The 24678-nt window shown below is 36.2% G+C and overlaps 1 protein-coding gene across 2 annotated transcripts in view; it reads left to right on the top strand.

Annotated features, from left to right (window-relative positions):
- LOC117576686 (homeotic protein ocelliless) overlaps window positions 1–23569 on the top strand; it is a 34598-nt gene extending 11029 nt beyond the window's left edge. The window contains exons 2-4 of one of the 2 annotated variants that reach the window (XM_052001911.1): window positions 10499–10842; window positions 13551–13705; window positions 22085–23569. In XM_052001911.1, the coding sequence (XP_051857871.1) occupies window positions 10671–10842; window positions 13551–13705; window positions 22085–23419 (1662 nt within the window). In that variant the 5' untranslated portion in view covers window positions 10499–10670 and the 3' untranslated portion in view covers window positions 23420–23569. Of the gene's footprint in view, window positions 1–10498; window positions 10852–13550; window positions 13706–22084 lie in introns of both variants that reach the window. The other variant, XM_052001910.1, reaches the window with a different exon arrangement.
- Window positions 23570–24678: the final 1109 nt, after the last annotated feature.

Raw genomic sequence — 24678 nt, 5'->3', positions numbered from 1 at the left:
TTTGTGCAACTTTCATTTGCGTCTGTTTCATTCATTTGTCAATGTGTGAAAAAATATATGCACAAAAAAAAGGAAAACTCTCGTCAGCTATTTGAAATTGTCATAAAAATTTGATAAGGTTTTTCTTTACTCGCTGTTTTCCACAACGTCAGCTACAACAACAACAACAACAATAAAAACGCAGAAAATGAAGCAAAAAAAATACATGGGGAAGGCATAAAAAAAAGAAAAATAAATGTAAATAACTAAATGAAAGAAGGCAAAAAAAGTCAAGTCGACGAAGGGACGATGTCAACCATTTTGTTGTTGCTATCGCTGCTCTTGGTGTTGCTGTTGTTATTGCGGAGGGCGAGCTAACTATCATTATCATTCACTCTGCAGTCGCAACAATGTTTTAAGGGGCAACAAGCGAATGTATGTATTTTAACTTTCAATCAAAAATTATCATAATTGAAATATATAATATTAAATAATACATCAATGTTATACAGTTTTTGTATAATTATATTTTAATAATTGAGTTCTATTATATTTGAAATTTATTTTGAATATTTTAATAAATATGCTAATCTTTTCGATTAACACAATAAAACTACTTCTTCATTTGCTTATATTTTAAAGTTATATTTACATTAAATAGTTTTGATAATTGCATTATATTTTATTAATTGTTTATTTCACTCTAATATTTGCCTTTATTTTACAACTTTTCCAAAAATAATTGAAATATTTGTTGTTTTTTGCTTTTTACTTATCAATCAACAAAAAATTCTTTACAATGGAAATTCTTGTGGCATTCTAAAATGTAGTTATATAGTTATGGAAGTATATAAATATTATATTACAAATGATATTATTATATATTTATTTATAATAAGTTACCTTTTACAAAGATTTTTCAAAAAATATTTATAAACAAAGGAGCTGTAACTAAATTATCAGTAGAAAGTTTTTTATATTGAAAATGCTTTTCATCTATCGGCATTTAAGTAAAATGTTTGCCAACTATTTTATTTTATATATTTTAATAATTTTGATTAAGATATTTATGCGCATTTAAATTCTTTGAAATATTTAAACTTTTCATTACTTTTTTATTTTATGTGATGTTTATTTATATCTCAGCATCTTATCAATAGCTGTTTTTACATTTACTGGCATTTAAATAATATGCTCGTTAAATGGTTATGGCAGTAGCTCTATAATTTTAATAATGATTAGATTATTTCACAATTAAATTTATATCTTTTCCGCATTAAGCTAAGTTGTCTTTGTGTCTGCTATTATTTATTTATTGCATAATTTATTAGATATTTAAGCAATAAACCAGTTTAAATTATGTGTTTCTTATTCAAGTTGATTTACTTAAGCAAGTCAATTTATTTGTATCTCATTCCCGACCTAGCATAATTATTGCAATAGAAATGTGAATGATTTGAGACATGCAGGACGCTTCTTACCCTCCCCCCCCCATGCTGATGTCTCAGTCTCTATCTTTGTGTCTTGCTCCAACTACGATGAATAGCGAGGACACACTTGTATGTTGTCCTTTGGCTCGCCAGTGAGTTGTTGCTTTTTCATTTTCAGTTTTTGTTTCGTCCTGTTTTTTGTTATTTGTTATTTGCTTTATTATTTATTTTCATTCGGGCTAACTAACAATTTTTGCGTTGCTTTAGTTGAGTTTTGCGTGTGTTGTTTGGACTGCTGTCATTTTCATTTAAAAATTCATTGCGCGCGCAAAACACAGCAACAGCAACAAAAGCAACGAAGAGGGAATCAAACAATTTGCGCAAAACACAAAAAAATACAACTAGAACCAAAAAAGCAACAACAACGATAACAACAACAACAAGAACAACAACAAAAAATAGCAATGTTGGCGCTCTGCTTGGTTGTTGAACCGAGTGCGAAGAGACGACACGTAGCAGCAGCAACAGCACCAAAAAAAAAAAAAAAAAAAAAACAGAAGCAGCCGCAGTAGCAATAACAACGACAACAACAACAACGGCAAACGTTCAATGTTTTTTGGGGGTGTGGTTCGGCAAAGCACTGAAAGCAGAAACAACACATAGGTAAATACAGCTGGCAAAAGCAGCGCACTCGCTTCCACCGTTCGCATTGCGGCCGTGCGTGTGAGCGAGACAGCTGCAAAGTCGCTGTGCAAGCGTTTATAAATACACGCGCATCATCAACCAGCCAGGCCGTAGTTGCTGCAGATGCTATTGCTGTCTCGCTTTGTCGCATTGCTGCTGCGCGTCACGTTGAGCGTCAGCCATTGCTAAAGCAAAACGCGTTCTCACTCTCACACTCGCTTCGGGTGTTTTTGCGTGCACGAGTACGAGTACGAGTGTACGCCTGTGTGTGTGTGTGTGTGTATGTGGAAAAAGGAAGTTGGTTGACTTGTTGTTGCTGCTGCCGCTGCTGCTACGGCTGATGACGACGACGAAGGCAGAGAGAAGACAACAACAAGAACAACAACAACAATTCGGGGACTGGTCGAACGACTTCTGCTGCTTCTGCTTCTGCTGCTGCTGTCGCTTCGCATCGCTTCGTTTCGTTCGTCTCTCGTCGCTTCGCTTCGTTCGTTTGTTCGTTCGTTTTTGCCGCTGCCTACGTCGCTGCCGCTGTCGTTTTGCCGCTGCTGCTGCTCGCATTGAAGGTGTCACGACGAAAATCAGTTCCAAAGTAACATTCGTGCCGCTCGGGTTGTGCGTTCGTCGCTCCGCTCGCTCGTTTTGTTGTTGGTCCACAGCGTTCACATCGTTTTACCGTCAATCGTTAAGCGTTAAGCGTCAGCAAACCGTTTTACCGTTCACCGTTCATACACACCGTGCACCGTTCATCGTTACATTTCGTCGCGTTTCTTGATCACCGCCGTGTCACATACACTTTCTGCATTCATAACAAACACACAAACACACATACACACATCGATATCAGAAATCGTCAAGAGAAAAATAAAAACAAATACCGAAAAGCAAGCTATATGCAAAATATCAACCACACACTCATTCAAAACAACAGCAACAACCAGCGACAATAAACATTTGTTTACGTGCGTGTGCAACAACAACATCAACATCGACAACATCGTCAACAACAACAAAGTTCTTAAAAGATACTACGTTTCCTCTATGCAAAAAGAGCGAAAGATCGCAAGAGAGAGCGAAGAGAAAGCGCGAGAGAAAGAAGTGCATTGTTTTTTTTGTGTCTTGCCGCAAGTGTTTAGCATTATCCTTAACCTGGCAAATATCAACTGAATAACTCATCAAAATAACTCGCAACAATCTATATATCCGCAAATCAATCAGATATATATATATATATCAGATGAAGTGTCTAACAATTGGATCTATATATCAAATACAAATATAATTCTCGTTTGGAATATCTCTGCATCGAGAATCGATCGATCGAAAGTTGTTCGTTATTGGTTTTTTTTTTCGGTGAGTGTTGTTCACAGATGTGTTTTGCAATCCTTATGCACAAACCATCTTTATAATCTATCTAACAATTATCATACGAGTATCTATCTATCTATTGAAAACTAACCAAACCAATCGACGCCACTCAACGCAACCAACGCAAGGATTACATACATATTACTATACTACTATATTATTTAAAAACATATTCTTTTGACCTAAACATAGTTAATCTATTATGCAGTATTATATAGTATACACATAAAAAGGAGACATCAATAACTTTTCTATTATGTAGAGAAAACATTGTTTTTTTGTTAGTAAAGATCAGTTTTTTGCCGTCGGCTTTGTATGACAACTTTTTGGAGAATTTAAGAATAATTTGCTATAAAGAAATATTATTGTATATGAAATATATTTCTAAACAACGTATTTCAAAAAGAAACTTGCAGTAAAGTGATCTTAACTCAAAAGAAAAGAATTTAATATAAGTTTTTAACAATGAAATATTATTGTATGTAAAATATATTTCTAAACAACAAAACTTATTTTGGTATTTCAAAAGGAAACTTAGAGTAAAGTGATCTTAACTCAAAAGAAAGGACTTTCAGAAGAATTAAACTGAACTTTATCAAATTTTTTAACAACGAAACTTATTTTGGTATTTCAAAAGGAAACTTAGAGTAAATCGATCTTAGTTCTAAAGATGAAACCCTACTTAAGATTTTAACTGATCTATGTTAAAATTCACAATTTCTATCCCTTATTGATAGTGTAGTTTAGAGTTTCCCCCATCTTTTGGCATAGTTGAGTAAACCGCATAAAGAATCTCGATTGCACACAGGAAATTCCATATGACTAACGGTCTATTTTTCAACATTTCATTCGATTCGAAATCGAATTCAAATTCAGTTGAAAAGGCTGCACAAATGTGAGAAATGATTGTATGAAAACGCAACGAATCAAAAATAGATTTTCATAATTTTAATGGGCATATTAAAGCCGCCCCTTTTGGACTGCTAATTAGGCAAAAAACAGACCAAACTAACTAACTATAGAGCAAACTCTATATATATATATATGTGTGTATACATAGGTATATCTCTGTATGTCCAGCTATAATCATATGTATGGGCTACCTGACCCAAACTACTGTGCACCACGACTTCACTCGGTCACAATGAGAAGAAGCTGAAGCTGAAGCTGAAGCGTTGCCCGACGGACTCGTTCAGGTCACATTATTCACACATTTTGATAAGTTTTTGTGATGTTGTTGTTGTTTTGGTTTTTGGTTTTGTTATTGTTATTGTTATTGTTGTTGTAGCCGCCGCGCTTTATTAGCTAATTTCAAAGCGGCTGGGCTATAAATTAAAACATCGAGCGATCTTTCTGTCCGTCGTGCCTCATCTTTCGGTTTTTGGTTTTCGGTTTATTATTATTATTATTATTAATTTGCATAGATATGTATATGGATGTTATTTTCTATATGTTTTCATGTTCAAATTAATATGCAAGGCAATTTGTTTTGGCCGGCTGGCAACCAGCTTCAGCATCAGCTTCAGCTTCAGCTACAGATTCTTTCTTTCATTTCTGTTCATTTCTTGTTGTGCCCCAAAGCACAAAGTTGAAGAAAAAAAAAGGGGGAAAAAAAAACACCCACGCCACATGAAATGAGAGCTGCCAATTTCAATTCGAATTCAACTACGCGAGAGGTTCATTCATTCATTCATATCCACAAGTCAGTCAGAGTCACAGTCAGAGTCAGAGTCAGATCCAAGAGCCACATCCGTTACTTGGTTCAATTCATGAATTGAATTCAAGTCAAGATCGAGTCGCGACACTCTGATAGCTTATCTCAGAGAGCCAAAAAGCAAGAAAACCAGAAAAAAAAGAAGTAAAGCATTGTTTAGCATAGATACATCGATCGACGCACGCCCAAAGTCAAAGTCTTGGGGATCTATGAGGCGACTCGGATTCGGATTCGGATTCGGATTTGGATTGGTTGATTGGTGGGGGGAAGGGGATAGAAGGGTGAAAGAGATAGAGACTCGAAAGAGTCTTTGTCAACTTTTTGTGACGCCTTGACGTCGCCTCGCCTTGCCTTAAGTGAGGTTTCATTTCATTTCGATTGACTTCTTTTTTTTCTTCTACGTTTTTTTTTTTTTTTTCAATTATTTGTATTATTAATTTTTATCTCTCTTCACTCTTTGCTCATTACGCGGCTGTACCCAGGCTTTTTAGTTGTTTTTGCTTCTCGAATTTCGTTGACAAAGCCATTTAAATAGAAATCACTCAAAGACCCAAAAACCAAAACTGAAGCCGAAGCCGCAGTCGAACCGGCCAAGTTATCAAGATCACATTGACAATGCGTCAAATAATAAGTTGTTATTATTTGTTGTTTTTGTTGCTCTTGCTCTTGCTGTTGGCGTTGTCAGGGCTGTGTCAGTGTGTGTGTGTGTGTTTGTTTTCGATTTATTTTTACTATGATGCAATCATTTGTAAGAGAGCTCGAAGGCGACACATTCATTCACAATAGTTCCCCAATATGTTTGTTTGTTGTCGAATTGAATGGCACACTATATACATATATATATCTATATATATATTGTCACGAAGACAATCCTCCTTCTAGACGGATCTTGACAAGAAATCAAAACACAGACACAAACAACACAAAGTGAACTTCGTCTGGTTCAAATCGAAAATCATTGAGCATGGCAAATTGTTAATTGGCCAATGTGCAAAACCTGATTGCAATTGTTATAATTTGCATTGAATAAACTCAATAACTAAATAAACTATTACACACACACACACACACACACACACACACAGAGAGAGCTCCACTCTAAAGTTCAGCAGAAAAGCAGCAGATGATGCAGCTTAATATAAACCAGACTGCAGATTGAATCAACTTGATAGCAACTTGCTTAGCTGCATTTCTTGATTTTTGCATTTTTCCTTGCTTTTTTTTTTTTGGGTTCTCTTTGATTTTTGACAAGTTTATCTTAAATGTGGCGACTCTTGGCCACATTAATCATTGGCCAATTACGGACTCTGCTAACTGTACTCGTATTTCTATTAATATCGCAATTGCTCAAGTGTCAATGTAATTAAATGAAAAACGATGCAAAAAAAAAAAAAAAAAAAAAAACTAATTAAAAAGCCAAGTTGTCGCCAGTTTCTAGGCCATATATGAGCGCATATTTAAATGCGTCTTAAACTTGTCAAATCTTCACACTTTTTCAATTATTTGGCACGTTTGTTAATTAAACTTCAGCAAACGTCAACGTCAGGCTCTGTCACTCTCCTCCTCGTTGCACAGTCGCAAGTTGCAGTAGCAACAACAACGACAACTGGTTGCAAGGTTGCATTTTCACCAATGCAAAATAAATATAATTTTATGCGAAAATTGCAAATTTAAATGTCAAAATGCATTTGCGTAGAAATGGCAACTGAGAAACTGAGAAACTGGCTACCAACAACTGCTGGCTGCCTCTTTGTTGCGTTTATTAAGTTGCAACCAAGAGTTGGCAGCCAACAGCAGCAGATTCCAGTAGCTATGTAAATGAGCCTGAGAAATGTTTCTCGTGTCTGCCATAACGCGTTATTCACACTTTTACACTGCCCAACACAGCACACATAGAACATAGAAAGCTGTCTTGGGTAAAACTCACTTGTTGTTGCCCACTGTAAACTCGCCTCGAACATATTAAGTTGTTATAGAGCTTGTTAATGGCAACAACTGCAACTGCAACTGCTGCTGCAACTATGACAAGTGAGCACTTTTGACAGCTGGTTGCACTCGCTTCGAGTTGAGTCTAAGTATCTCTGGCAATTTGCCGCTGGCTTTAGCCCAGTGTGTTGCACAATGTGAGCTTTGCTGTCATATGTCTGATTATGATATGGCAATAGAACGATTTGTGCTTTCCAAAAAAACCAAAACGAAACTAAAAACGTAAAACGTAAAATCGAAACCATTTGAAAAGAGACACAAATCATTAATCACGTTTGCTAAAAATGAACATAAGAAATCGACAATGAACAAAATATATTCCCATGGCACAAATTAACAGTAGCCAGAGCGAGAAGATCAACATATCGACATACATAGCATAACATAATAATATTTATTTATTTATTTTATTTCGCTTGGTTACACACTTTCCCAGGGTACCGTCAGAAAAGCAGAGCGAGAGAGCGAGAGAGAGAGAGAGAGAGAGACGATCTTTTAGGGCTACCGTTTCGGTAGTTGTTACCAAAAAGTGCGGGCGATGATGGTCACTTCAGTCCGTCAGTCAGTCCGTCAGTCAGTCAATCAAGCAGGCAAGCTGGCAGACAGTCAATCCGTCAGTCAGTCAGTTGTGTGCGGAACGTTCGGTAGTTCAGTTCGATCTTGGATTTTATGTTTATTTTCCTAAGGCTGTTTACCTTCATCGTTGCACTTATCGGGCGTAGTTTGAAAATATTATTTTGACCGTAATTACGGCCTGTCAATATCTATATATCTCTCTCTCTCTTTATACATTACAAGAATCACAAGCAACCAACAATCATCAGGATAGTTTCGAAAGGTAAAACAAAAAAAAATAAAATAACGAGTGTAGAGTGAAGAGTGAAGAGTGAAGTGAAGAAAGAAGTTTTTTTTATCGAAGCAACGCCATTGGCCGGAAACTGAAAGTGAAAACAAAAAATCAGAATGCCGAATGAATCTTTAATGAAAGTGCGTGTACGTGATATATGACGAGCCGAAATGATTTCGTCCCCCAAGGCACAATCACCGAAAAAAAAACCAACTGTCTTTCTTTCGTTCGTTCGTTTCGTTTTTTTCGCCATGATTTTTCATAATCAACAACGACAACAAATGACAAGAAAATCACGTAGCCTCGCTGCGTGCAAAAAAGCAAAAGAAAAGAAATATGTTACAATATGTGCGGCTCTCATTAGCATTAACATTTAACTATGTATCTAACATATATGTAGATATAGATACTGTAGACCAGAGCTAGAAACTTGGTTGCATCTTGGGTAAGATTACCCAAAAACCAGGCAGGCAACGCCTTGAGTTGAGCTTGGTTTTGCGCTGCGGTCTAAAAGATCTTTGATCTCAGTGCTTAGCTGCTGGATTAGCTCAGACACTTACTAAAGGGAACACACAGACAGACGCGGGCAGGCAGACAGACGGACGGACGGACAGACAGACAAGCAGAGGACTAAGGACAGGCACATATTGAGGGACAATGGGTTCGGGTATTAAGATTAGGCCAGAGACAAGCTCAGCCTCAGTTTTAACCTCAACATGAATTTCGAGCCTGGATTAATACTCATATGCTTCCAAAACTCTTTTGTCGTTCAGCTCTCGCTCTCTCTATCTATGTTTGTGTCTCTTTCTCTTTCTCTTTGATTTTTTTTTCGTGCGAAAAAAATTAGCACTATTTTTCGGGCCAAAAACTATTTGTCGCTGCAATTGCGGGATTAGCACGAACACCTCGAAGCTGAGACTCATTGTTTTTTGGCCTAAAATTGAAAAATGCATTTCAACTATTTGTCACATACACAACCACACACACACACACGCATATCGCATCGAAATTTGTTTTGTTTTGTCATGTCGTTTTCATGGGCCAATGCATCCAAATGCAGCGATCGAAATGGAAACCGGCAAAGCCAAAGCCAAAAACCAAAGCCGCAAATACATTGCCAGCCACTCGACGAATGTGTTTCACTCGCTGCTCTCCGTTCTCCCCTCATTCCCGCTTCCTTCGACCAAAAAAAAGGAGTCCCAAATTACATGCTCACGCGCACACGCAAATTAATAACACATCTGGCTCGAAAAATTCTGCTGACAGAGTTCAGTGTATGTGTGTGAGTGTGTGTGCGGTGTGTGTGTGTGTGGCAAAGTAACGCGGCTCAATTACAGCTCATCAAATTGTAGGCCAAAGTTGCACAACAACAACAACAACAACAAAATGTAGTTATAATTAACATTTACAAAAATGCAATTAAAGTCAATTTTATTTGCATTTCCAAACTGCAAACGCCGAAAAATATAAATAACTATATTTTTAGTTTACGCAAATTCAATTAAATTCAACTTAAATGTCGTTTTATATACCAAAAATATGCATAGAAATGCCAAAAAAGTAATTCAACAAAAATACTTACATCAACAAATATTTGCAAATCAATTTGTCTTTCTAAGCTGCAAAAGAAACACAAGAAAGTTTAAATAATTTCATTTAGTTGCATGATTTTATGGCTAAATGATTATATATCTTAAATATCATGATAACATTTTAGTATATACCAAAAATATTTATAGAAATACCAAAGCAAAAAGTTCTACAACAAAAATAGTTAACTCAAATTAAAAATACATAGTCTTAATTAATATTTATAAAAAAAAATATCAGCTCAAATTACATATTAAAATTTTTTAAACATATTTACAAATCAATTTTACTTTCTAAGTTATTATTGATATTTACAAATTTGCAATTAAGATCAACTCAAATTACAAATCTTTCATATTCATCAAGTTAATAGTTATTCATAAAATGTATTCTCCTAAACCAATTTGCAATTCTAAATTGCTAAAAAATAATGATATACTCAGAATTAACATTAAAACCAACTTCAATGCATTCCAAATATGTGAAAATAGAACCCAATGAAAAGCTGCACAACAGAAAAAGTTAACTTAAAATAAGTAATTGTAATGTACATTGCAATTTAACCTGTTTTATATGTCTTAAGAATATTTACTTATCAATTTGCATTTCAAAAGTGCAGAAACAACACAAACAAAAAGTTGTAGACTAAACTAAAGTCACATTTAAAGCAAATTCCAAATGTTTAGTATTTAATTTGCATTTCGAAAATGCAGAAAAAGCAGTTGTTGTTAAAATAGAGTCAATTAAAGGCACCTCAACTAACAATTTAATGTTAAGCAAGTGAATAGTTGTATGACAAAATAATCAAAAAAGTTATATACAATTATAATTCATATTAACGAAAATTCAATATTTGATTTCTTTACCAAATTAATATTTATTTCCATTTCTAAATTGCAGAAGAAACACCAACAAAAAAGAACAAACAAAAGGAAATCTCAGCGGCACACTGAGCAACTGAGTGAGTAAGAAAGTGAGAGAAGAGTGAGAGAAGAGAAGAGAGAAGAAGAAGGATCATCGCGAGGACATCATAAACAGCTTCAACGTGGCGCTGCACTCAACGGAAGCTCTGATGGCGGCGGGCTTTCTCAAATCTGGCGATTTGGGCCCACATCCGCACAGCTATGGCGGACCACATCCGCATCACTCGGTGCCGCACGGTCCGCTGCCGCCGGGCATGCCGATGCCATCGTTGGGTCCCTTCGGCCTGCCACACGGACTGGAGGCTGTTGGGTTCTCCCAAGGTATGTGGGGTAAATATCGCAATAACAATTTTGGTATCAAAACAACACGTAAGAAATGCAATTTCAAGCAAAAAAAGAAAAAAATGAAAAAAAAAACGAAATGAAACCACAAAATGTGCTGAAAGTTATTCTCAAATGATTTATGATTTACGAATATACATATATTCATGTTCATGTTGTGACTGATAACTCAATTTAGGGAAAATGCAGTTCGAAGTTGTCGCACAAAATGCTTTTCAATGCCGTTTCGCAGCGATTGCATCATTATCAGTTAAATTGTCAAAATGAATAATGAGCCAAAGCTCGAAGCTGGGTTCGCATGAGTCGAGTATTTTTTATATTTTTCATCTCAGTTTCTGGGTTCCAGTTTTTTGTCTCATTTCGGTGACGCTGCAAATGACAAAAACCTGACAAAAATGCTACAAAATGCCAAAAAGCAACCAAAACCATAACCAAAAACCCAAAAAAAAAAAATGAAAAAAATAAACAACCGAAAAAGTAAATACAGAAAAAAATATTTATATATAAACTTGAGAGCAACACAACAAAAGACTTGCGAGCTCACCAAAAAGCAACGATGACAAAAAAAAAATAAAATAAGAGAAGAAAAATATATTAAACAAGCAGAAAGCAGACACAAGACATAACATAATATGAGCAGCAATCGCATGTAATCAATTTACTTTTTTCTTTTTTTGGGGGCTTGTAATAAGCCAAAGTTATAGCAGAATATATTGGCGATTGATGATATTGTCATATTAACATTATGTAAGGCACAATTGTGACGACGCGCAGTTGAGTTATTGAATTTGAAACCAGCGCGGAATTACATAACACACAAATTCATGATGCAAAAAGAATCATTCATTAGGGTTTTTTCAATTATTTTTAATTGAGCTCAACAGCAAATAGATTTTCAACTTTAATTTACCTTTTTTTGTATTTTATTATACTAAATCTAGTATTAAATACTGAATTGAGTATAAATACTGAATTCAAATACTAAATATAGTATTAAATACTGAATTGAAATACTAAATTGAGTATAAATACTGAATTCAAATACTTAATGTAGTATTAAATACGAAATTTGGTATGAAATACTGAACTTAAATACTAAATCTGGTATTAAATACTAAATATAGTAAGAACTGCAAAATGTAAAACTGAATTGAATATAAATACTGCATTGAAATACTAAATATAGTATTAAAGACTAAATTCATATACTAAATATAGTATTAAATACTGAATTGAAATACTAAATTGAGTATAAATACTGAATTCAAATACTTAATGTAGTATTAAATATGAAATCTGGTTTTAAATACTGAATTTAAATGCCAAATCTGGTGTTAAATACTGAATTGAGTATAAATACTACATTCAAATACTAAATATAGTATTAACTTCTAAATTCAAATACTAAATCCAGTATTAAATATTGAATTTAATTATACAACGAACTAAAGATGACTCTTTCGCTTAGACTCATTATTTGGGAGAGGTTTTTCATTAGAAACATTTCAAAAGTGTCTTTCCAAAAACCTAAGATCGGAACGAATTCAATTTTTGTACGACTTAGAAAAGGTTTTTCTAGCCAAAAGCTACGCAGCCTTGTTTTTTGCGTCGCAAACGAACTTCCAGGAAATACTTGTGTGTGTGTGTGTGATATACATAAAAAAAACAACTATAAAAAGAAATAAAAATAAACATGAAAATAAAACTTGGGCATAGAGGTGCAGTTAATTAAACAGCTTCAAGGTTTTGGGCAGCACTAAAAATATTTTTTTATATAAAAAAGGCAAACTACAAATTGCAATTAATTTTGTTTTAAAGCAGCAACAAAAACAACAACAGCAACGTTGACGACGACGACGACGACCATTTTGAAAGCAACAACAAAAAAAAAAGCAGAAAAAAAATGAGACAAAGACAAAAAAATGAAACGAAACGAAACGAAAAGCGGCAGCTGCAAAGGCAAAAGCAAAAGCAAAGGCAAAGGCAACGTGCGAGCCAAGTGAAGTGAAGTTTTTATTCAATTTATAAATTCATGACCAAAATGACTAACTCATTAATTTTTGATAGAGCCAAAGCGATGCGTGTGCGCTAGACAGAGACGCACATAGCGCAGTATATATAGAGGGAGGAATACGTAGGGAAGAGAACGGGAGGGGAGGAGAAGGGCGACTTATAGTATTCACAGGGACAGGAGGCACGTTTGAATTTGGATGAAAAAGGGGTGCTCGCTCTCTCTCTCTCTCTCTGTTGGCTTGTGAATATTTGGGACACACGAGACACGCACCGCATCGTACCAAAAACACAAACAATGCCGCGGCTTAGCACACACACACATGCAACTTATATATAGCACATATATATATGTGTGTGTAAGTATGTTATATACACAGAACTTTGTTGTTTTGGGGTTGGTTCAAAATCCTGCTTTTTAGGGGTGGCATTTTTTTTTGCTTTTCATTCTTCACGTTCATTTTTCGGGGGTTGCTAAATAATGGGAAAAAACACTGGGAAAAGTCTACGCTATGATGATGCTGGCTGCCCACGCGGCGTATGCGCAATAACTTTCAGCACAATTTTGGTTTTCGTTTTTTTTTTCTTTTTTTTTTTTTTGTGAGGCAAAAATTGTGTGTCTGAATTTTATACTAAAATATGCGATTTTTTTGTTTTCTTAACTTTTTCTTCGACAGGCGTCAACACGAGAAAACAGCGACGCGAAAGAACAACATTCACACGCGCCCAGCTCGATGTGCTGGAAGCGCTTTTTGGCAAGACACGTTACCCGGACATCTTTATGCGCGAGGAAGTCGCTCTGAAGATCAATCTGCCCGAATCGAGAGTACAGGTAAGCACTACACTAAAAAAAGCTTTAAAATTAGTCATTACATTACACATTTATGGGAATGAACTTAGAGTTGAAAATGAGTCAACTTAAATGACATAAAAATATGTCTATTTGCCTTTAAGGAATGAAATGATCTCAAAATTGAAAGTTGACATCACAAAACTTATTTCAAGTATATTTATTTGCATTTCAACAATGAAATGATTTTAACTAAAAAGTGAACAACACAAAACTTATTTTAAATGTAACACAAATACATTTATTTGCCTTTAAAAATTGAAATGAAAATTGACAGCACAAAACTTATTTTAAACGTAACACAAATATATTTATTTGCCTTTAAAGAATGAAATGATCTTAACGTTAAAAGTTGACAGCATAAAACTTATTTCAAATATATTTATTTGCATTTCAACAATGAAATAATTTTAACTAAAAAGTGAACAGCACAAAACTTATTTAGAATGCAACTAAAGCCAACTTAAATGATATTCAATTCGTGTACTAAAAATGTATTTGTTTGCTATTCAAATATGAAATGATTTTGACGTTGAAAGTGATCAACAAAAATATTTATTTCAAATGCAATTAAATGACATTCCAAATACATTTATTTGCATTTCAACAATGAAATGATTTTAATTCAAAAGTTGATAGCACAAAACTTATTTAGAATGCAATTGAAGCACAAAACTTATTTCGAATGCAATTAAATGACATTTCAAATATATTTATTTGCATTTCAAAGATGGAATGATTTGAACGTTGAAAGTGAGCAGCATAAAACTTAATTAAAATTCATATTTATTTGCATTTTTGAACTCCAAAAAACTCAGTCGAAAGCCAACTTAAATGGCATTCAATTTATTTCAAAAATCAAATGATTTTGGCATTCAAAGTGTGCAGCAAGAATTTTTATTTCAAATCCAATTAAATGGCATTTAAAATATATTTATATGCTTTTCAACAATCAAATGATTTTCAGGTTGAAAGTTGACAGCATAAAACTTAGAGCAAATGCATTTGAAGCCAACTTAAAGAACATTTAAAATACATTTATTTGCATTTGAATAATGAAAGTTGACAGCACAAAAATGTATTTAGAAATTTCGAAATTTGCTTAAATCAATCAACTTTCGTTAGCGTTTCAATATTCTATGCATAAATATGCATATTTAAATGCTAAACAACTAAATAATAATGATGTCTCAATCGCATAAAGTCGACATGATGAATGCAAGAAAATTTCATGCACATTTTGCATTATAGATTGAAAATCGAGTCGAGTTTTTCAAGTTTCAACACCTTTTTTTTGTTGTTGTTGTGTGCACTTGCTGGAATTCTTCACACACACACAATCACACACAGACAATCACACGCATTCAGTTAGCAGATTTAAATGTTAAGTGCAGAGTGGAAATTGAAGTCAATTACTTGACCCGGCTCAAATGATTACCTGCTGCTGTTTGACTTCGATTAAGCATCATGCGTGTGTGTGCGTGTGTGTGTGTGGAAAAGCTTTCATCGCGTGCATGTGTGTGTGTGTGTGTGCGTGCGTGTGCGTTTATCTGTTTAAGTCTTTATTTGCATTTGCCAAGACTCGTTGGCAATTGTTTAATTAAGCATATGTCGAGCTCGAAGCTCGAAGCTCAAACGATGCCCTCGACAAATCAAACTTGGCGAAAATCCATAAAACAAACAAATTACCCAAAAAACAACAGCCAAACAGCTTGTGCTGGTGTGGGCGTGGCATATGTGTGTGCTTAGTGAATTCATGACTTTTTCCTTACGGAAAATCATTGCGCTATGCAAATAGAAAGAGAGACACACATTAGATACAGCTGGCTGGCAAGGATGGATATGGAACGATGAGTGTCAACTTTTTATGCTGCTTTCCTTCTCGATTTTTCTCTGCTTTTCATATATTTGCTGAAAGCATTTGCAGCCGAGGAGGGTTGGATGACACGGTTAACTGTTAACTGTTATTTGAGTTTACTCAACGCATTAGCTGCGCATAATTTGCGCTAATTTTTTTCGGGGCACAACTGCGGCTAACAGCAAACAGCAGCAGGACAACTCAATTGAGGGAATCACGGGGCAAAAATTTTCACATTATTTACTTAGGTGCCGTGTCAGAGAATTCTCTGTGTTGACAGCCAAAAATTGCTGCCTAAGCAAATAAAAAGTTTTGTTTAGCGCCGTCGGCAGCAACCGAAAAAAAAAAAAAAAAAAACTGCCAAATGGCAAATGCGAAAAACGAGAAAGGAGAATGAACATTTTTAGGCTTCGATTTCGAGGAATTCCCTTGAGGATCACTTTGGACCGATTGTCACCTAATGTCTAGAGTAAACACAGCCGGATCACAAACTAGATATTAGTGTGGAATATCGATCAATTTTGCCTGTTCGTGTTGTTGTTGTTGTGGGCATGTTCGCATTGATTTGTGTTGTGTGTTTGCTCTTTGCCTGTTGTGTAATTTAAGGACGTGACATGACATTACAAATGTGTCCCTCGGACATTGTCATGTTGTTCCGGTCTTGTTGGCTGAAGCCCCTGCAGTGGCCCAGAGTGAAAAACGAGACACGAGACACGAGACACACGCGGTGTCGTCGTTCATAGTCAGGACTGACTGTAAAGGACACACAACAACAACAACAAAACGAAATGCAGAAATATCATATGGAATTGTGCAGACAACTTGACCAGTTACGTTTTTTACACAATTGATTTGGTCGTAATGCACACCCAAACCGTGTGTGTGTGTGTGTGCTGCTAATGAGTGCGAGGGAGAGGGAGGGGAGAGGGAAGACAGGTTGGGGGCAACAAAGCGCATTGACAATTGTATAGATTTTCCACATGTCTCGACGTTTTTCTTTTGCCTTTTGCTTTTTCGCCCGTCTTTCTTTTTTATAAGTCATCCTGTTACTGCGTTGCAGCTAGTTTTAGTTGCACAGTGGTTCGAGAGTGTTCAGTTTAGTGAGTCAAATTTGAGCAGCTAAAACTACAAAGAATTCATGTTACAAATTTAATACAAAATGCTGCAAATTTCATAGTAACATAACAACATTTGAGCAGCGAAATTTTCAATTTAAATGCATTAATTTGATTTGAAATGATATGTTTAATTGTTTGACTTTCAATTTCATTTAAATAATATGAACATATGAATAATTTGAATAGCCAAATGCGCAATTTAAATACATCGATTTAATATTGAAAATGTTTTAGAAAATAGTTCTTTTATTATTCGAAAAACTTATTAGAAAAATGGTGCAAAATAAAAAAAAAAGAATGCAGTTCAATTTGGCGAAAAGAAATTTCCTTTTCCGATTTATTTTTTAATTTAATTTACAATTTTATTTGATTTGAACTTTCAAATTTCTGTATATAGTTATTTTCAATTTAATTAAAATTTAGAATTTCATTCAATTTAACTTGCAATTTATTACATACTATCTTTCAATTGAAGTTGCATTATTTTTTCAATTGTACAGTTCAATTTAACTTAAAGTTTTCTTTCAATCAAGTTGATCTTTCAATTTGAATTGCAATTCAATTCAACTTATATTTCACACTTTGTCACACTGTGCGTCGACACTGAGGCAAACACCTACACACCTAAAAAAACACACACACACGTTCGTTTCGCATATTGAATTACAGTGGCAGCTAGAAAAGTGCCGCAAAAGCCCCCCCAAAAAGCCAAATAGAAAACGCAAAAGCGACACAAAAAGTGGCAACAAGGCGACATGAAAATCGAGTGTTGTTGCATGCAACTGCTGTCTGCTGGAAGCCGGAGGAAGCCAAGCAACTCAATTAGCAGCCGAAGCAGTCGAAGAGTCTCTCACTCACTCTCTCTTATTCTCTGTAACTAGTTGGCGTCGTGCCCCAAGGCTCCACCTACCACACACACACACACACACACACACACACCAACGAGTGTGTGGCACAAGTAGCACCCACAACAACAACAACGGGTCTGTGTCTGCGTCTGAATCATAGGCTCGTACATAAATAATCATTTTTCACAAATGGCAAAAATTAACGACTACGACGCATTTGGCCTGGCAAATATTAATTGAATGATAGGCATCTTTATGACTGTGTTGCTGCTGTTGCTGTTGTTGGTTGGTCATGAGGGTGGGCGTTGATTGCAACCAATACAAATAACGTAATAATTTTACGCAGCTTATCTGCACCAGAACAGAGCAAACATTTACGCCCTAATGTTTTCATTCGCGGCTGCAGAAGGCAGAAGGGGCACAAACTCAGGGCACAAACTCAACTCTGAGCACTGCCATCGCAATCATAAATCACAAGAGCTGACTCGCCTCCCCTTCCTCCCCTTCCTACTCCCCGCTGCACCCCAGTTGAGGTCTCCCTCCCTAGCCTTACCTTTTACCATTGTCACCTTCGTTCAGCTGTTCGATTTCGTTTCTTTTTTTTTTTTGCTTTTGCCGTCGGGGAGGGTTGAAGCAGCCACCGCTGAAATTTCGCGGAGTAACAAAAGGGGGCGCAGCCATTTTAGTTTTATCCCGAGCACCTAGTCAGAGCGAGACAGCTAGAGTGTGTGTGAGAGAGAGAAGGAGAAGGAGAAGGAGAGTGGCAGCCAGTTTTTGGCTTGATCCTGCAACTCTTTGGCTAGGCAGTTTTCCCATTTTCACATTTTCCACTTCCCCCCAGCTGTTGTTGTAAAAAGGATTTGTCTCGTTGTCACTGCAATGTAACCGGGACACACACACACACACACACATACAGGATATGCCACAGGATTCGACTGAAAAGTTTGTTGCCACTTTTCAATACATGTGCGTGTGTGTGTGTGTGAGTGTTTGTGTGTGTGTGTGTGCGCCCAGCTGTTTTATAAAATTAATTTTCCCATTGCGGATTAACATTCGCTTTCAGTCGCTTCGTTTTCCCTTCTCTTTCTCACAACAATCTGATGCCATCTTTTCATCTCCCTCTCCCTCTTCCTCAGCCTCTCTCCTTTTAGATCTGCATCTAAAGGCATTGATTTTAAGTATTTATTATGCAAAGTCGCGCATAATTTTTCAATTGCTTAATGCAATTTTCACAACAAGTTTTTCTCCCCTTCCCACTTGAGATCAACTTTTAAGGCCAAAGTGTCAATTGTGCTAAATATTTGATCTGATAAAGAGCATTTTATTCATTTTATGATCTAAATAGTTCTTGTAAAGTTTCTATCCTAATTTAAAGTGGACAAAAAGTAGTTGAATTTTATAGATAAACAGTTTTTTGGAAACATTATATAAAATACAACATATTTTAATATTTTAAAATAGGTAAAAAGGTAAATTTTTTATAAAAATGGTTTTGAATAGTTTCAGGAGAAAAAGATGAGATAACATATTTCGCATTATAAAAGTTTTGCATAGTTTAAGGAAACAAACAAAACTTTATATTATAATTGACATTTCTCCAAAGAATTTTAATATTTACTTGGCTTATCTTAAAATATAGTTTTTTTGAAGTCTTAAATTCAAGTATCACAAATTAACATTCTTAATTCTTACTTACTTAGAAAGCAGTTCTTAAATTTATAGAAAAATCAATTTATTGTTTACACTAAATTTTTAAACTCTGAACAATTTTTCCTTCATCTATTCTCTGTGCTCCTTAAATTATTCACTCAAGCAAATCTTTGTGGTTAAGCAAATTGTCATTCGATTTACGGAAATCAACATCAATGGAAATCATGAGCTATTGAAATGCTCTTCATTAACATGATAATTATTTGTCTGGCTATCGTTTCACTTTGCTTTGATGTTTGTCGTTTGGCAAAGTTCATTAGAGCTGCAATTGAATCACGTTTTTCGATATTTCTGCTAAAACTTGCAAAATTTCCCAGGCTAAATATGCATATTATAAAATTTGTGCAGCTCATTAAACGATTTCAAAAGTACAAAACGAAGACGAAACGACGACGTGAAAGTCGTCAAAGTCAAATGACAAAGCAGATTTTCCAAAATGCAAAATTCAATTGGAAATTGAAATTGAATTTAGAGCAAGCCAAAAAAAGGGGGGAGTATCTAAGGGAAGAGGGAAGAGAACGAGAATAAGGACATTCTTTGTGGTGCTGACAAATAATGAAATTTAATACGCCTTGTTTAATGCTCTTTTTTTCTGTTGCTGTTGCGTCAAGTGCGTGTGTGGCACGCCTTCCGCCCACCTCCCCACAAATTGAAATCAGCGTCAGTCCCCCCACTCTCCCCTCCCCTCACCCACAGAAAGCTGAGCTTGCTACTGCAATGAAATGCTCGAGTGGCCACAGCCGCCGCGTGGCAAGTGTTAACTTTGGGAAATATGCCATCGAGTCCTTTGGCGGGGGAAGGAAGGAAGGTGTAGGGGGGAGGGAGGTGGGAGGAGGGTGGACGGTAATAAATTCTGCTGTTTACCAAAGCACAAGCCATTAGCAAGCAACACCAACCCCAAATAACAAATCACTGAAACAACATTTCATTTTTGTGGCCCAGCTCCCGGGGTTGAATTCGAATTGGAATTGAGTTGGGAGAGACGTTGAGGAGAAGAAGAAGAGTCGTTGGAATTGTAGTTGGGTACTTTTGCCTTGCACTTAGCGGATTGTTTGCAGCCCCTTAAGCATAACAAACAAGGCTAAGTGAATTCCTTGCGCTCGACTGTGCCGCTTTATGGCCTGTTTATTGTTGTCTTCAGCCTTCAGCCTTCAGCTGGATGTGGTTGCTACCAACCAACCAAATATAAAGGGGGAATATAAAGCAGGGGGAGAGGGGGGCGGACACACATAATCGAGTCAATTTTCGGACTGAAGAGTCGCCGTTGATGCCGCCGGCTGTGTTGATGTAACTTTATTTTCAACCGCCGGCGAAGCGCGTGACTTTTTGCACTTGTTGTGTCGACGTTGTGAACGCTCTTTCTGTACGTGTGTGTGTGTGTGTGTGTGTGTGCAACGCCCCCTTGTCAAACAAACTCATATAATTTATTCATTGCCAGCCCCCAGAAAACTAATTGATGTGGGAAAATTTCACAGCCGCTGGCAAAGAAGACACACAAACACGCACACACACACACACACTTGACTAAGCAAATACTTGTGATACACGTGACAATTTGATGGAACTCTTCGTACACTTGAGCTATTGATTTCTGCACTTTTATTTACAGTCTTACAGTTATAAATGGTTTAAATTAAACATTTTGTTTGCTAACTAAAAAGTGAATCTTTATGTATACTTCTACTATATAAAAACAATATAAGTAACGAATTTAAAGATTCTTCATCTAATTTCTAACCAAAGACTGAACAAATCTTAACAAACAAGATTCGCAGATTCGATATGCAGTTGCTAAAAGAGAAATCACAATTTTTATAGCTAAGTGTAAAGTGTAAGTGTAAAGATAAAACACAGTAAAAAAATTTAATTTTAAAAAAATTAAAGGAACTAAACTGAAAATCTATATAAAATTCCAATTTGTGTTCAATATGAAAAAGTTTTCAAAACTTGTGCTTAAATATTTCAATTTGAAAATATTTTCAGTTAAAAAAATTATAAATTCTAATCGTTTTTTACTGCATACAATATCAAGTTTAGTCTTTATGATTACTCAGATTGTAAAAATGTAAAAGTTATTAAAGAAATACTTTTGCTGTGGCTGACAATCTGGTATATTTTGCACTCTATGGTAGATTTTGAATGTAGTTAAAGCAAAATTATACCAAATTAATATACCACTAAAATACTTAAAATATACCAAAGGACATTTAAGTTGGCAAAAGTAAAAACAATACGGTATTAATTTAAAAAAAATATATAATAATAATATACCACTAAAATACTAAAAATATACCAAAGGCTATTTAGGTAGCCATTTTAAAATAAACCAAATTAATATACCGCCAAAATACTAAAAATATACCAAAGGCTCTTTAAGTAGGCTGAAGTAAAAACAGTGCGGTATTAATTCTAAAATATACCAAAACAATATACCGAAAAAATACCACAAATATATCAATAACTATTTTTGTAGGCAAAATCAAAAGCAGTGCGACATTGATTCTAAAATATACCAAATTAATATACCACTAAAATACTAAAAATATACCAAAGACTATTGAGGTAGCAAAATCAAAAACAATTCGAAAACATACCAAATTAGAATACGGAAAAATACTAATAATATATCAATATACCATAAATATCAGTTGGTATATTTTTGCAGTATATTCATTTAATATATTTTATGAATAATCATTTTTATTCACCAAGTTTCCAAATATTACCATCAAATGATAGAGATAGATTGATTATATTTTTATATTTTATATTTAAATACTTTTAATGACACCCACTAATATCATTCTCTTCCTCTTTCTGCTTGCAGGTTTGGTTCAAGAATCGACGGGCCAAGTGTCGCCAGCAGTTGCAACAGCAGCAGCAATCGAACAGTTTGAGCAGCTCTAAGAACGCCAGCGGCAGCAGCGGCAGTTGCAGCAGTTCCGCTAACGGTGGCCGCAACAACAACAGCAACAACAGCAACAGCAACAACAACAGTGCCAGCAACAACAACAACAACAGTTCGAGCAGCAGCAACAACAGCAGTAGCAACAAATCAAGCCAGAAACAAAGCCAAAGCAGCTCGAGTGGCAACTCAAGTGGCAGCTCAGCGGCGGTTGCTGCCAGTGCAGCAGCTGTTGCGGCAGCGCAATCGATTAAATCACATCACAGTTCCTTCCTCAATGCCTCCAACAACAACAACAACAACAACGGTGGCAACAACAACAACAACAATGGCAGCTCAACAACCAGCAGCAGCAGCGGCAGCCACGGAGGCGGCGGCGGCGGTGGCGGTGGTGGAGGCGGTGGTGGCGGTGGTGCAGCTGGCAATCCACATGCCCACATCTCAGCCGCTGCAGCGGCGGCAGCGCTCAATGTGACGGCGGCGCATCAGAACTCATCGCCATTGCTGCCAACGCCGGCGACATCCGTCAGTCCGGTGAGCATTGTGTGCAAGAAGGAGCATCTAAGCGGCGGCTACGGAGGTGTGGGTGGAGGCGTCGGCGTTGTGGGCGTGGGCGTGGGAGTTGGTGGCAACGGTGTCGGAGGTGTTGGCGTCGGCGGCGGTGTTGTCGGTGTCGGTGGTCTGGTCGGTGTTGGTGGCGTCTCCGGCGATGCATTGCGTTCGCCGTACGACACATTGAAGGATGCCGGCGGCGATATTGGCGCTGGGGCGCATCATCATCACAGCATCTATGGAACGGCGGCGGCGAGCAATCCGCGTCTGTTGCAGCCGGGCGGCAACATTACGCCGATGGACAGCAGCAGTAGCATTACCACGCCCTCTCCGCCCATCACACCAATGTCACCGCAATCGGCAGCAGCAGCCGCCCATGCCGCCCAATCGGCCCAATCGGCATCGGCCCACCATTCGGCCCACTCGGCGTACATGTCAGCGAATCACGATTCCTACAACTTCTGGCACAATCAGTATCAACAGTATCCCAACAACTATGCCCAGGCGCCCAGCTATTACTCGCAAATGGAGTACTTTAGCAATCAGAATCAGGTCAACTACAACATGGGACATTCGGGTTATACTGCCTCGAATTTCGGCCTCTCGCCGTCGCCATCGTTCACGGGCACCGTCTCCGCGCAGGCCTTCTCCCAGAACAGTCTCGATTACATGTCGCCGCAGGATAAGTATGCGAATATGGTGTAGAATCTGCTGTTCCAGTACTGCAGCAGCTCTGGCGGCAGCGGCGGCAGCAGCGCCAGCAGCGGTCGCTCGCCACAGCCGCAGCAGCAACATCAACAACAGCAGCCACATCAACAGCAGCAGCAGCAGCAACATCAACAACAACAGCAGCAGCAAGCGTATTCGCCACATCATCATCAACAGCAGCAGCAGCAACATTTGCCACAGCAACATCAACAGCAGCAACAGCAACAACATTTGCAGCAGCAACCAGATCACGATCACGCTCATGTTGGCTATGGTTAGTTGCAACTCCTCACACACACACATATCTCCCCTCCTCCCTCCCCTATCCCCTCCAGCGCTGCATTCTCTCAACAATTTAAAGGAATTTATACATATTTACACCTAAAGATATATATATATATAATTTTTTTTTCTTTTTTTTTTGCGCTAGTTAATAACTTTTTTTTTTTATATACATTTATGCACTATATATATATATATATATATAATATTAACTATACGTATAGCATAAAGATATATATGTACATATATATATATATATACATATATATATCAGGATCAACGAAGAAATTGAGTGATAAAATGAACAACAAAAATGAACAACAACAACAACAACAACGTGAAGATACAATTTGTTACAACGCGATAAATGATAAATTTTTATGTGAGCGAAATTTAAGCAAAATTGCAAAAAATGCAAAATGATAAAACAAACAAAAAAAAATAATAATAATAATTGCAATATGTAGACCATTTTATGGCGGGGTGGGCGAGTACTATATATAGTCTATATATATATATATATATATATTTAGCTGATTAGCGCTGTGGGCAAATCTTGATTTTCTTTTACTTCATTTACTTCCTGTAAAATAATTCGATTTATTTTTGTTTCATGCCCCACAAAGCCAGCGCCTCATATCATAAAAACAAAAAAAAAAAGACAAAACAAAACAAAATATTTAAGAATTAAGCAAATGAAAAAAAAAACATTTTTTAAAATATATAAAATTAATTACACTAATTCACAGTTCTAACAAAAAAACAAAAACAACTCTTCATAGCTAACAAGAAAAAAATAAATAAAAATAAAAAAAAGCAAACAAAAAAAATTGAAATCCATTTCATTGTGACATCAAGTTAAAAAGTTCAAAGCATAATTTTGTCGTCTTTATATAAAACAATATTTATATATATACATATATAGTAAATATTAATATTTAAAAAGAAATTGCAAATGCAAAAAACCTAAATAA

Source organism: Drosophila albomicans, chromosome X (genome assembly GCF_009650485.2).
Source record: "Drosophila albomicans strain 15112-1751.03 chromosome X, ASM965048v2, whole genome shotgun sequence".
In the NCBI taxonomy this organism is placed as follows: Eukaryota; Metazoa; Arthropoda; class Insecta; order Diptera; family Drosophilidae; genus Drosophila; species Drosophila albomicans.
Note: the sequence above shows the minus strand (reverse complement) of the source record. Positions and strands in the feature narration are given on the sequence as shown.